The 14,381-nt window shown below is 37.8% G+C and overlaps 1 protein-coding gene across 1 annotated transcript in view; it reads left to right on the top strand.

The window, feature by feature from the left end:
- Positions 1–14,381, top strand: part of MCTP1 (multiple C2 and transmembrane domain containing 1) — a 512,403-nt gene that overhangs the window by 269,330 nt on the left and 228,692 nt on the right. Inside the window, exons 4-5 of the mRNA XM_044916766.1 lie at positions 6,674–6,753; positions 10,522–10,633. Coding sequence (XP_044772701.1) covers positions 6,674–6,753; positions 10,522–10,633 — 192 coding nt within the window. The remainder of the gene's footprint in view (positions 1–6,673; positions 6,754–10,521; positions 10,634–14,381) is intronic.

The following is a 14,381-nucleotide window of genomic DNA, read 5'->3' as shown; positions in this document are numbered from 1 at the left end:
ATGTTTGAAAAAGAATATCACAGTAGGCTCAAAAACAAACTAAAATCTGACATACACACACACACACACACAAAATGGTGGCAAAAACTTTTGTTGTGGTCTGAGAGAGCAAGAATGTGTACGTGCATATCCTTCTACTGTCGTGGAGACAGTGATACAGCGTGCAGGCCAAAGGCCTTGGCTAATGCCACACTATAAGCTAAGAAGCTAGGAGAGAGACCCCAAAGGTTGTTTTTGTTTTTTTGTTTATCACTTTGAGTTTTCAAAGTATGACATCATATAGCTACAACTTAGCTTTCACCGTATAGAAAAAAACAGTGAATTGTAAAGTATTTGCCACTTTTGTACATTTCTACATAAGAAAAATGATTAAGTAGGAATCACACTGGCTTCCCAAATACTATGTGTACAAACATAAAATGACAATATTTTTATGTACTATTTTATGCTTTTAAATATGCTTTCCTATTTTTCACTTGATTTTCATTTTCTGTAAAATGCTAGGGCTTCTTTTGAGAAAAATCTCTAACTTTTTGCTTTATTTTTTCCATTTTTTATGTTATCTACTTTTTGCCTAACCTTACACACACAGAGACCTAAACAAAATACATTGGCGGAAATATTTTGAGTTACTAGAATTTCATGAACACTGCATTTTTTTCATTGTCTCTACACAGCCTTGTGTGATTGACTGACTTGATTTTGATATGATGCCTATATCCTCCATGCTGGGAGATTAATCTTGCCTGAAAGATCTCTTAGGGATGAACTGATTCTATAGTGACAGGTGATACGAAAATGCATCCATGTACTGGATGGTTAGAAAATATTGTCTACAACCCTCCCGTCTACAGTTAAAGGAAAAAGAAGTCCGTGTGTACCCTGTAATCTGATTTCTATCAATGTAAGGATTACCAAGGGAAACAAAAGTCAGTTCTGAGCCGAGGTTATAAAATTGCATTAAAGTTGCAGTGCTTTTACCAATTCTAGAAAAAACAGATTTTTTTTCCAAAAAAAATCTTGGAACTGTCATTTTAAAAAAACTAGACACAAAATAAATAATAACATACTTTCCAATTGGTTGGAGTTCATGTAGATTTTAATTTTAATGAGAATATTCCTTCTGCTCCAAATGACTTTATAGTAAGGGCAGGTGAAAACAAGTTTATAGGAATAGACTTGAAATATATTTGTAAGGTAGTAGTAGAGGCTGGGGGTTTAAATTCAATGCTATTTTCTTAAAGATTTTATTTGAGAGAGAGAGTGAGTGAGAGAGCACAAGTAGGGAGGGGAGGGCAGAGGGAGAGGGAGAAGTAAGCTCCCGCTGAGCAGGGAGCCCAACATGGGGCTTGACCCCAGGACCCTGGGATCATGACCTGAGCCGAAGGCAGAGGCTTAACCGACTGAGCCACCCTAAATGCAATGCTATTAACTGAGGCAAGAGCCACTGGAGCCTGCCACAGGGATGCTCCTGCACACATCTTAGAGAATAGGGTAAATTCAGCGTCCATTTCAGTTGAATTGAATTAAATTCTCGATTTTCATCTCACTGACACTATTATCCAAGGTACACAGTGAACCCCCAGAGTTACAGTAGAAGAGAGAAAAATAACAGAAAGGGGAAATGTTTGTGTAAATTGCTACTTGTTTGGCCTAATCATAGGCTAGAAATCTGGGTATTAGATTGGAGTCTTCTAAATAATAGGAAGTTTTTGGTAATTAGGAAGGTGATTCTGTTTGGGGGTCAGATTACTGTTTCTAAGACTGTTATTTTACCAAAATTGACAATTCCTTAAGTAACTCCTATCTATCCAAGTTTAAGATTTGAAATCGGAAAGTCCTTGAGGTGCCAGGGTGCCTCAGTTGGTTAAGCATATGACTCTTGATTTCAGCTCAGGTCACGATCTCAAGGTGGTGAGATCAGTCTTGCATGGCTCTGTGCTCAGCGGGAAGTCTGCTCGAAGATTCTCTCCCTCTCCCTCTGCCCCTGCCCCCATGCTCGCACATGCACTTTCTCTCTCTCTCTCAAAAAAAGAAATCCTTAAACATGGTTCAAATTAAAGACCATATTGCTATCTTATACAAAATTATTTCTCACTAGGTCTTAAGGGCCCTAAAAGAATGTCATATACCAATGATCATCAACTCTGGCTGTACATCAGAATTATCCATAAAGGGTTTTTTTTTGTTGTTTTATTTTTGTTTGTGGTTCTTTTTTTTTATTCAAGTGTCTTCCCTAAAGACTTTGATTCAGGACCTCTGAGGTAGAGTCCAATCTTCCGTATTTTTAAAACACAGCAGGTTATTCTGATGCACTGCTTGGGTAGGGAGCCACTTTTCTAGACTTTTAAATGGAAACAACTGAGTAGTTGGAATGAAAATGTTTCTAGCTCTAAACTACACAGCACCCAAACCAAATTATTCCAAAGTTAGATGCTTATATTATCTTAGACATTTTGTCTTGTATGGTTCAATAATACTTCCTAAATGCATGAATCAAGAATCTCAACTGTTTTAGACAACAACAACAAAAATCAATAGCAAAACAAAACAAGGAAATAAACAAGTGTGACCATACTTGCTTTTGGTTCATAGGCAGAGAACATAGGAAGTTATTGAGTCTTGGGAAGATGGAATCTGTGGTCGCATCTTCTCATCATAATAATAACTACAATTTCTTAAGCACCATGCTAGGTGCCAGGCCTACTTTATCTCATGTAAACCTCACAATACCTGACAAGTAACTATCCTCATCCCCATTTTATAGGTGAGAGAGACTTAGAGGGACTCAGTGTTTCCTGTGTCCACCCAGCAATTATGCAACTTAACTTTTTTCCACTAAAGATGACTAATCGCAATGGCCGCAGTTAGGTTTTATTTTCTTTGTTTTACAATGTCAATACTATAATTCAGAGTTTAATTATTCTTGTATAGTGAAATGAGTATTTTGAAGCTTCCTGGGTATGAAAATGAGTTACGGACATATTTGAGTAGAATCTTATATCCTGAGTCACATTATGTGGTCTGGACCCCTTTCCAGATCCTATTCTCATTATGCCTCTTTATTCGAATGCCACTCTCTCTGATTTCTGTAAGTAGCATTTCTCATCACTCCCATACTCTGAGATATTTTTCTCCATGACACTTATTACCACCTAACATGCATTTGTTTATTGTCTATACCCTGCCCATATGTAAGCCCCAAGAAATCAGAGACTTTGTCCCATTCACTGCCGTATTTCCAGTGCCTGGAACAACATTTGGCACATTATAGATCCTGACCAAATATTTCTCAAGTAACTGAATGAATAGATATAGGAATCTTTTGAACTGGCAGTTGAAAACTCCCCTGAAGTCATAAGCACCTATGGGCATTTCAGTCATCTGAGCTAACAAATTCCCATTCATGGGAGTTGAGTTTTCTGTTACTTATATCCCAAAAGCATTTTAGCTGGTGTACTCCCTGATGCAATTTTTCTTGGAAGACAATTGAATCGAGATGTTAAATAAGTTCATTGATTAGAATAAAACACGTGTTGTTCTAAACTCACGTGAGAATGAAGAGAGGTGTTAACGGAGCCCGAGCAACTTTTATCTAATGTTACCTAAGGTTTCCATCTCTCCCAGGGGAGGCTCCGTGAAAGCAAGGATCCCATCTAAACTGTTCATGTCTGAATTTGCAGGACTTCACTCACAGTGGGTGGCCAAGTCGTATTTGTTAAATTTCAGTATGTTCTATGCTGAACAGAGCATCCTGTACTATAGAATCTGAATCTGACCTCTTCCAAGCCCTGAATTTTGGGGGGAAGTAACATAAACTTTTCAAGCTTTGGATTTCTCGTCTGAAAAATGGACACAACAATACCCTGTTCACTGAGTTGTGTAAGACATAAATTTAAAAATCTCCAAAGCAGGGGTGCCCGGGTGGCTCGGTCAATTAAGTGTCTGCCTTCCGCTCAGGTCATGATCCCAGGGTCCTGTGATGGAGCCCCACGTCAGGCTCCCGGCTCAGTGGGGAGTCTGCTTCTCCTTCTGCCTGCCGCTCCCCCTGCTTGTGCTCTCACACTCTCTCTCTCTCTGACAAATAAATAAATAAAATCTTAAAAAAAAATTTCCGTAACATGTTTAATAGATAACAGTGCCTAACGGATAGCAAATATTGAAGAAACATTAATCAGTGTTAACTGTGCATGTTCTTATTGCAGTGGGAGTACGTTTCCCTATTTTCTCTCTTCTCTGTGCTCTGTATTTCTGAAACTCCCCCTACAGCAATGCTCCTTCTGACAAGTAGTTTATAGAGCATAGAACCAAGTAGCATCACTAATAATTTCATTAATGAATGGATTCTTGTGGTTCCATTCTTTCCCATATGGATGCCCTTGCTAAGTAATAGAAGTAAAGTAAGCACCTAGCATTAGGACTGTAGGAAAGACTTTCACCACGAGAGTAAAGAGGGTTCGAATATTCCATCACCCGGCTGGGATGTTTCTTTTAGCCAGTTCACTGGATTCACAGCTCTCCACTTCACATGTCTGGATGTACCCCAGATGGTCTCATTATCACTAGAGTCCCACGATTTTAAGCTTTAGGGTGATACAGTTAGAAGAGGTTGCATAAGAAATTTATTTAATTTTTAGTGTAAATTTTATGTTGTAAAATACCCTATTGCAGCCACCTGCAGACACTGACATGTCCTTTGCCTGAGATGTTGCAGTATACTCATGTGATATGCCACTGAGCAGATGACTAGAACTCAGAAGTGTAATTGATCAAGGAGAATATTTATTGCAGGAGCACTGTGCTTTCTGTAACAAATGTACTCCTGAAAGGTTGTACGTAAGTCAAATGACTGTAAATTGAATAATTTAGAAGGCATTAAGGGAATTTATCACTTAAATAAATCCCCTTGTGACTCTTCAAATTTAAGAATGCTTTTGTAATGCAAAGTGTTTATCTTTTGGTTTAAATATCAATTTTTTACATAATAAGTTTAACTTGAAGTATACTTAGTCTAGAGAAAAGCCGGTAATTCAGGCTGCTGTACATACTGTTGCCTCTCTTCAAGCTTTCTAACTATTGAGCACAGTTGTGCTGATTTGGGCACCAGAGTACTGGGCTGTGGATTCGCTCAGCCTAATGGATTCTCACATCCTGGAGGGTTCGATGGCCTGGTTCATCCATTCAAGAGCTGGCTTCCTTGTCCATGCTCATTTACTGCAGTGTACAATACAAAGACTTTCTATTTGAAAAAGTCAGGAAGCACAGCCCCCAACTTTATCTAGGAGCATCTTTCTTCCATCTTAAAAGTTTTCCCTGATCTCTATTGTTATTTTTATTCTTTTCACCATCTGTTCTTTACAACACTTAACACAATTGGTAATTACATATCACCTGTGCACTTCCTTCTCTAGCATCTGTCTCCCTCACTAAACTGTAAGCATTGGCCATGTCAGGTTGCTCATCACTGCTTACACAGCACCTAGCATATTGTCTGATACATAATGAATACTTGATCAATATTGGCAGAGGAGATGAATGAGTAAGAAAATTAATAAATGGTTGGAAGTTAGCCAACTCCCATTTACTTAGAGTTTTTTGGACATGGCCCTAACTGATCTAGCCCTGAGCCGTGTCTCCAGCCTTCTTCCACTGTCCATCTTTCTCAGTCTGCTTCAACCACACTGGCTTCTGGATGACCCTTGCATATGCTAATCACCTGCTGTTTCTCCTGCCTGGGAGTGATCTTCCCAAACTGGCTTAATCCTTCTGATTATTCCGGTCTCTAGGTGCAGACTTCCTCCAAAAGGGCTTCCTGGACCTCCAGTCTAAAATAGCAGCTCCCAACACACCCCCTTAAACATTTGTGTCCACAGGACTCATCACTAAATATATCTATCTATTTGGGTTTTTATGGACCATCTCAGCTCCTAAATGCAGGTCGCAAGAGATCAGGGGTGCTGCTTTCTTATTCATCATAGTATGGATAAGAAACATGAAAGGCATAGAGAAGATACTGGATAAATAGTTCTGACAGAAGGAAGAAATACATTCTTTTCTTTCCTTTCTGCTTGTTGCTGGTAGTTACGTTAATATTATTTCCTAGCCTTGCTTGTGATGATATAAATTTTATTTGACTTAACCTTAACATGACTTTACAAAATGCTTTAATTACAACACCTCAATTTTTACTTATTTGTGTATTTAAAACAGAATTTTCCTATAATATCAGAGAATTTATCTTCAGTGACCTGAAAAATGCAAAGAGATTAGAATTATATTATCATCACCAGTAACCCACTGAGGAAGACGTATTTGTTGAATTTCATACCAACTTATTTTTCCTTTCAGTAATGCTAATAATATGGGGGAAATATTCTAAGCTTATGTTCCTCAGGTTTTTGATGATTTACTATATTTATTTGATTTTGTTATTCATCTTCCTTAAAGTTCTATTTGATATAAAATAGAAATTTTAAGTATAAAATTAAAGGTAGTTTCCTTTGAATATTTTGTGAGACCCTAACATTTCAAACAAAGTAATTTTTAAAAATAAATAATAAGTTTCATTGCTTTTGGTGACATAGACAACCAGTATTTTATAATCGAGATATTTTTCACTTAAAGCTTATATTGGAATTATTTCTAATAATGCCTTGTCTCTTTGGCTTCTTAGGTATTTGACTATGATTTTGGACTACAAGATGACTTTATGGGCTCAGCATTTCTGGATCTCACACAATTGGAGTTGAACAGGTAACTTTTGAACCATTATAATATCACTACGTCTTTTTTTTTTTTAAGATTTTATTTGTTTATTTATTTGACAGAGAGAGACACAGCAAGAGAGGGAACACAAGCAGGGGGAGTGGGAGAGGGAGAAGCAGGCTCCCCGTGGAGCAGGGAGCCCTATGCGGGGCTCAATCTCAGGAGATCATGATCTGAGCTAAAGACAGATGCTTAACGACTGAGCCACCCAGGTGCCCCTCACTATGTCTTGTTGTGAAGCTGGACCTGTGTAATAGAAAGTGTCAGCAGATCTGGGGTCTAGTCACTGTTCTCTCATTTATTGTTGTGAGCCTTCATGCTAGCCAGCCTTTTTCAAGTTCGTCTCTCTTATCTACCCAGTGGAAATAATAGTGTCTTCCTTGACTATCTCATTCAACAACAACTATTCAGCAGAAAACTTCTTAGACACCTGCTTTGTCTTCCAGCACTGTGCTAGGCTCCAGGAATCTAGAGATAAGAGACACATTCCTTATTTTTCACATGTCTGGTATGGTTGTGGTGGGACATAAAGTAGATTATCTATGTTAGTCAAAATTATTAATTTAAGAATCAGGTCACTGTATAGGAAATAAAACGTGTACCTTGCTTCAAAAACAGCCATTCCCTTATCACCTGAGCCCAAGTACAATCTAATTTTGCCATCACTGGTAATCCTATGTTATCGAAGAGTGACTCAAACATGGAGAAAGATTAGTTGTATTTTCTCAGTTAGATTAGTTCATCATTGCTTGATTATTTGTAAAGTTATATAATTATTACTAATATTAGTCATTCCTCGTACCTAATTATGGGCTTATATTTTTAAAAGTGGATTTCAACTGGGAGCTTAGAATTAATTAATACTAGAGAGAGGGAAAATATGTCTTAAAAGGGTCCAGCAATGCTGGGATAGATTGCAAAGGAAGCTGTGAGATCTTTGATGGTTTTAAGATGTTTTAGTTGATTATGTACATCATGTGGCAGGAAAAGTGGAATGCAAGAAAGCAGAGTAATGGGCTGGATCACTACTTTATATTTTAAATACAAATGAAATAGAAATAGTAGAACCCTCCCCTTATGTATTATAGTCAGCTACGTTTGAGCACGTTTGATGGTTTATTGGTCTCTCAATAGTCATTTTTGTCGTGGACTGGACAAAAGAGCAGACTTTCCTGTACCTCCTGCATGTCCTCCATTCCAACCTAGAGCTTCGCGCAGGCTGACTAACGGTAGAACGTAGGTGATTGCTGGCTCCCCTTCCTCACCACCGAGGAAGGATGTGCCCTAGATGGTATTCTATGTAGTCCATTATCATGAAAACTGAGCTCCAACCAGAATGGACTGTGGCATTCTTTTATAAAGGCCACAGTTATTTTCTCTGTAGACTTCTGTTAAAGGCTATGCAAATTGCTGGATTTAATCACAGAGCATAAATTTCTCTTGTTCTCTATTAAAGATAAATCATTGATGAAAAATAACTTTAAATGGAAAAAATATGAGATGATTAAGAAAATAAAAAGATTATATACAAGCATTTGGTGTTTATTTTGCCACATTACTTATTGTATATATTTAATCATTCCTTCCTCTCAAAACCACATAAACATCCCAAATTACTGCTTTTCAAAATCACTAGCTGGTATATACCATTACATTCTCTTTTTTTTTTTAAGATTTTATTTATTTATTTGAGAGAGAGAATGAGAGACAGAGAGCATGAGAGGGAAGAGAGTCAGAGGGAGAAGCAGACCCCCCGCTGAGCAGGGAACCTGATATGGGACTCGATTCCTGGACTCCAGGATCATAACCCGAGCTGAAGGCAGTCGCTTAACCAACTGAGCCACCCAGGCGCCCTATACCATTACATTCTATGTATAAATCAATAGTCCCTGGGTACAGATAAATGGATAATGGTAGTAGCCATATAAATACTTACCCTACTATATAATGCATTAAGATTTTACTTTGAAAGGAAACAATAGGTAATCATCATAAAGCAATCGCAAATGTTCTTAAATCTTTATCATGTAATCATTATAAAAATGTAATGAAGTTTTTTCTATTAATTTTATATGTAATCATTAGAGGAAAATGAACCAAATCAAACTGTAACCCCATGTAAAAACATATATGTATGTATAATATATACATATATTCTATAATGCTTAACATGAATTTATCAAGACAAAAGGAACCAATTGTCAAACCACAGTGATTAGTTGTAACTAAATTGCTAGTGGAGCAATTTGTATCACAGCTCTTATAACATTGTATCATCAGTCTAGTTTTTCATGTTTCAGTTAAAACCTCTGACGTCAGATAACTGTTCATTTTTTTTCATAACATTACTCCTTGACTCAGTAAATGAAGCATCATGTGAAAGAGGCTCCTGGTATTATAACATCTTAGCAATAAAAAGTATCTCCTGTTGTCAATCCTGGTTGTATGGGAAAATCACCCAAGAGCTTTACAAATAATATAAATTTCCACTCCCCACCCTTGATCTATAGAACCGGGGTCATCGTGGGTAGAATTAGGGAATGTGCACTTTTTTAAAGCTCCCCAGTGGATTCTGATGTGCAGACAGGATTGAAAATTCTTATTTGGACCAGCTTTCCTCACCAAGCCTTCTCCCTGATACTGGACTCTGACTGTATCATTTACTAATTAAGCTCCCTGAAGATAATGATATTATCTTTGATCTTGACATTTGGTTTTCGCCCAGAATTTAGCACAGTGTGTAGTATTTCATACGTGTTTAATATATGTTTTATGAATGAAAAGAATAAGTGACTGAACAAGTAAGGGAACATCCCTAATTTGCCAACATTTAAAGATTTAAGTTCAGTATTGAATATTCCACAGTCCCTTAAGTTTACAGAGGGCATGAACCCCTGTTTGTTCAGCAAAATGAACCAAATCAAATTATATATAAAATATATTTATGTATATATCATATATACCTATATACAATAAAACTTAACATGCATTTGTTGAAATTAAAATATTTATTTAATTGAAATATGGAAACGAGATATTACCTAACCATTGTCAGTTGAATGTGTGTTTTGTATTATTTGTAGAAGTGAACCTGGGTAATACTGAGTAATTCATAGTCTCTTCCTCAAAACTACGTAATTCTAAAGCTTTCTAAGTATTCACCAACTCCTTAAGCATTGATTTCCTTGTGTTTCTGAACCTAAAAATTGTTTAGGCATAGGTTTAAACAGCCAAAACATACAGAAGCATTATTTTAAACAATGGGGTCTGTTAAAAATAGTAACACATTGTTTTAAAATTATGTCTATGATGTCTATTATATTTCATTTTTTATATTTTATCTTTTCCCTTTTTCCCACTCATCTGTTTACTCTAAATCATGTAGTGGTCTGTAAATGACCCTCATTTACTTGTTAGTCTCAAATTGATAGAAAATAGCTGGCTTTGCTTTCTGTGTGTTTAGAGATCCTAAAAAAAGGACTTATAGATTTCTCAATACTGTTATAGTTTCTCGGTCTTCTAGAACCCCAGGAAGGACTGAGACTTCTGCAGTGAACCCAAGTATTGCCAGCTGATCCACAATTGATTGGATAACTTAGTGCATTAATGATATTTTAAGAGCAACAGAATTTATACCAGAAAAGTAAAGAAGACAAAATTGACTTTCTTCTTAAAAATAATAAATTGTCAATATAGAACATATTTTTGGCTTAACCACTTAACAACTGCTCACAGTCTTAATATTTTATCTCATAGGCCCACAGATGTGACCCTAACATTGAAAGATCCCCATTATCCTGACCATTACCTTGGAGTCATTTTGCTCTCCATCATCCTTACCCCTAAAGAAGGAGAACACAGGGATGTGGTAAGTTGCCCCACAGCCTAGTAGGAGTGCTTTCTTGCTCTCACTTGGTGGAATGTCGTGAGCCTTCTTTGAACCCAGAGGTGATAATAAAGAGAAGCAGCGTATGAAAATCGGGCCTGTTCTTTGTTTCCGTAAGTATCCTGGGTATCTCTAGTCCCTGCATTTTATATCTTTTTCAATTCAAATTTCCTGTTCTATGCTCCAGATCGGAACCTCTTGTAGTAAATAAGGGACACGTTTGCATCTTTTATTATAATTTCATTTCCCAATTTCAGACATGTTATGTTGTAGGCAAATGGCAGTATGCATTCAGGGAATACATTTGCTATTGAAGCGAATATTTGGAATTCCACATTGAGGTATCCAGACTCTACTATTTTGACCGTACTATCAGGCGTACCATAACAAAGAAAAATGAGGTGAAATTATAATAGAGTTTCTGCTTTCTGGTATTTGTTTGCTGAATGAGAAGTGAATACTTTTCATCTTCTTGATGGGCTTCCATATCGATGTTACCCATTTTCCAGCACTGGCTGTCTGTACTTCCTTGCACACCATGCTGTTGTGAGAAACTGACAAGGGATACAGAGGAGCCAATTACTCCAGCATGTTGAAGTGACATTAAAAAATACCAGGTTTGACCTGCATCGGTATGCTTGCCAGTGCACTTTCTGCCACAATTTACCAGAGATTATTTAGTAGACTCAGTGTGCTTTCATGTACTGGGAGCTGCTCCACAATTAGAACACATTTTAGGAGTAAACATAATTTTTTTCGGCAAGTCCAAATACCCTATTTCAGCACTGTGTGTATTGCTGTCTTAAAATAATGCATGACTAAAGTTGGTATATGTTGTCTGCTGGAAAGGTGTTATTGACATTTTCCCCTGGATTGTAGATTAGAATAGTGAATCCCAACTTCAAATTTGGAACCGTTTTAAACTCACTGAAAAATGCACCCTTTTCAACAAATGTTTTTCTCTCTCCTTTCTAAAAATTAAACAATAAGTACATGTATTCATATACTGTATTTACTGAGTATGATTTACTTATCCATACTTAAGTCAGTGAGGAATAACTTTCTCTTTTCTAACAAGTCCTACAAAAACCTACTGTGAGAACTTAGCACCACAAAAAAAATGCACGTAAGTGTGCATATGCATAGGCCCGTGTGTGCGAAGGGAAGGGTAGGTGAGGAAATTTTTTTACAGAGAATATTTAGAAATAGAATCCCATCATTGTAGAAGTCCCCAATTCAGAATACATTATGCAGCACAAATATGCAGTATAGTACAATACATCACCCAGTACAAGCCAAGGAGTATATCCTAGCTGGCTAATCCATACCTAGGAATAAATTATGTGTCTGTTTATTACTTTATCCAAATAATCCTAGTATTGGCCAAAGCCTACTATAAGCCAGGTTCTATGCAAGACCCTTAGGATCCTATAGAACTTCTATCCAGTGGAGAATTCAGGGATCAAATAATTATTGAAGGAAATTTAACATGATGACTGTTTTGAGTTCTGTGAAAGAGAGGGGTGTGTTGCTGTTAAGAGCAAATACAGTAGAATTTGGTCTAGTTAGGGGGACAGGAATTTTCTAAGGAAGTCAAATGGGACCTGAGGTCTAAAGTGTGAATAGGAGTTAATAAGACAAAAACCAGGAAAAGAGAATGTATTCAAGCAGAGGAAACAGCATGGGCAAAGGCCCTGTGACCAGAGAAACAACGCCGCATTCCAGGAATTGAAAACATCCTGGAGCTGAGAAAAGGTGGAAGCAAAGGGGAGTGTGGGAGATCATGACAAATGATGACAGTGGAAAGCAGATACCCAGACTGTGTAGGGACTGTTGGCCAAGTTAAGGTTTGTGGTCATTCTGCAAAGAGCAAGGGGGAGTCTATAAATCAGAAGTGGCATAATCATTTTTGCCTTTGAAAATAGCTGTGTAGCTACATTGTGGAAAACAGATGGAAGGAAGAGAATGGGTACTTGGAGACCAGTTAGGACCAATTATGGCAAAAATCTTGGTGGAAGGTGATGGAGGTCTGGATTAGGATTGTCCGAGGTAGAGATGGAAAGAAATCAGCAGATTTACATATAAGAGGTAAAATCAACAAAACTTGTGATAGAATCTTGTTTTGAGATTCTTTGTTCTTTTAATGAAGAACAGCACTTCATAAATGAAAATGCCTAAGTGCCTGAGGTCTTACGTATCCCAAACCATCCCTACTGGCAATATGGCTGGAAATTAGAAGGATATTGTGGCTGATGTAGTTATTTGGGTGATTTGATGATGGAGAGTCTGCTGAATTTTTGCAGAAAAGGGATATTTACTAAGTGCTCTAACATCAAACTGAGGGCTTGAGAGATCAAGTTGGGACCAAGATGAAGCTGCTGAGGTATCCTAACTTGTACACGAATGTGTGTCAGCACAGGCAGAGTGGTTCCCAACACTGTTTGTTCTTCAACAATTCTTATAAAAATCTTCCCATCTCCATAGTTGCTCCAAGTTGTTATTTCAGCACAATGTCTTTCTAATTAGAAAAATGTCCTTTAAAAGTATTACAGTCCCTGACTGCTGATCGTCAGTGATTTATCAAACATGAATAGGAAGAAAACAGGTGGGTTGCATGAAACAGTTGCTCATCAAAAATCTGGTATTGTTCATCTTTTCTTCCTTTTCCGTTTTCCTCATTGTCTCTCTCCAGCCCCATCTGCCCTTAAGACAAAGAGTTCTTCCTGAAATCTTCATGCCATTTTCTCAAATCAAATCCCGTTGACTACCCCAGCTTTTTGAAAGAAAATCCTTTACTGCCAAGTGTTTCTTCCTTCACTGCTTTACTCCATGCCCTCCCCTTCAGAGTCCCAAATAGCACTGAATTCATCCCTCTGTGGCAACTGAAAAAGGAAGTCTTCTCCCATCCCACACCAGCATTGACTTTCACCTGGCTTCTCTCTTCTTCACCAGAGAAGTGAGTAGCTTAGCGAAGACTCACTGCCCCAGAAAAGCACGACCGTTGCAGCCTATACTAGAGCCAGTTCTGGCTGGTGACCATCCTGACCTCAGTCACACCTGAGCAGTAGAGAGAAGGGTGTCCTGTATGGTTTCACTTGCTCCTCCTTGTAGGTGTGATCAATAGCTGGGAGCACGGGGTTGGTTGTGGGGAAGTGAACTGACTCAGGCGGAGGGCCGGAAGTAGGAAAGATCCCCTAAGGGAAATTCTCATGGCATCCCCAGTATCCCGGCGAGTCTGCTGTCCTAGATTTGAATCGGGGTTTCTAAGCCTATGCTTATAGGATGAAAATTTCTAACAAAGACAAATTTACTTCTGTTTTGTTTGTTTTGTTCTATATAGCAGTTTTATAGCTATTTTATTAAGGTCTCTAAAACTGTGAAGCAACACTAATTATGAGATTTTGAGCCTCTGAACAAGGACCATTTGTTGGCTGAACAAGCATCAAAAAACATTTATTGATCATCTATAAGCATTGTGCCAGGTCCTATAATGTCCTCTTTATTCTCTTCTAAGCGCTCAGTGACCTGTGTTTATTTCTCTAATTAAATGGAAATTTCTGATGAGGGGCTTTAAAGCTCTCCAATGAGCACCGTATATTCCCTCACTGGTAACCTCTGGCGCATTCATACAAACTCCAACAGAGCTCACCTTCTCTCAAGTCTAGGCTTTCTTCACTGTCACTTGCCCTACCTGACATACTTCACCTCACCTCCCTCTTTTATCCTATCA

The sequence above is a fragment of the Neomonachus schauinslandi genome, chromosome 7 (assembly GCF_002201575.2).
Source record: "Neomonachus schauinslandi chromosome 7, ASM220157v2, whole genome shotgun sequence".
Taxonomy (NCBI): domain Eukaryota; kingdom Metazoa; phylum Chordata; class Mammalia; order Carnivora; family Phocidae; genus Neomonachus; species Neomonachus schauinslandi.
Note: the sequence above shows the minus strand (reverse complement) of the source record. Positions and strands in the feature narration are given on the sequence as shown.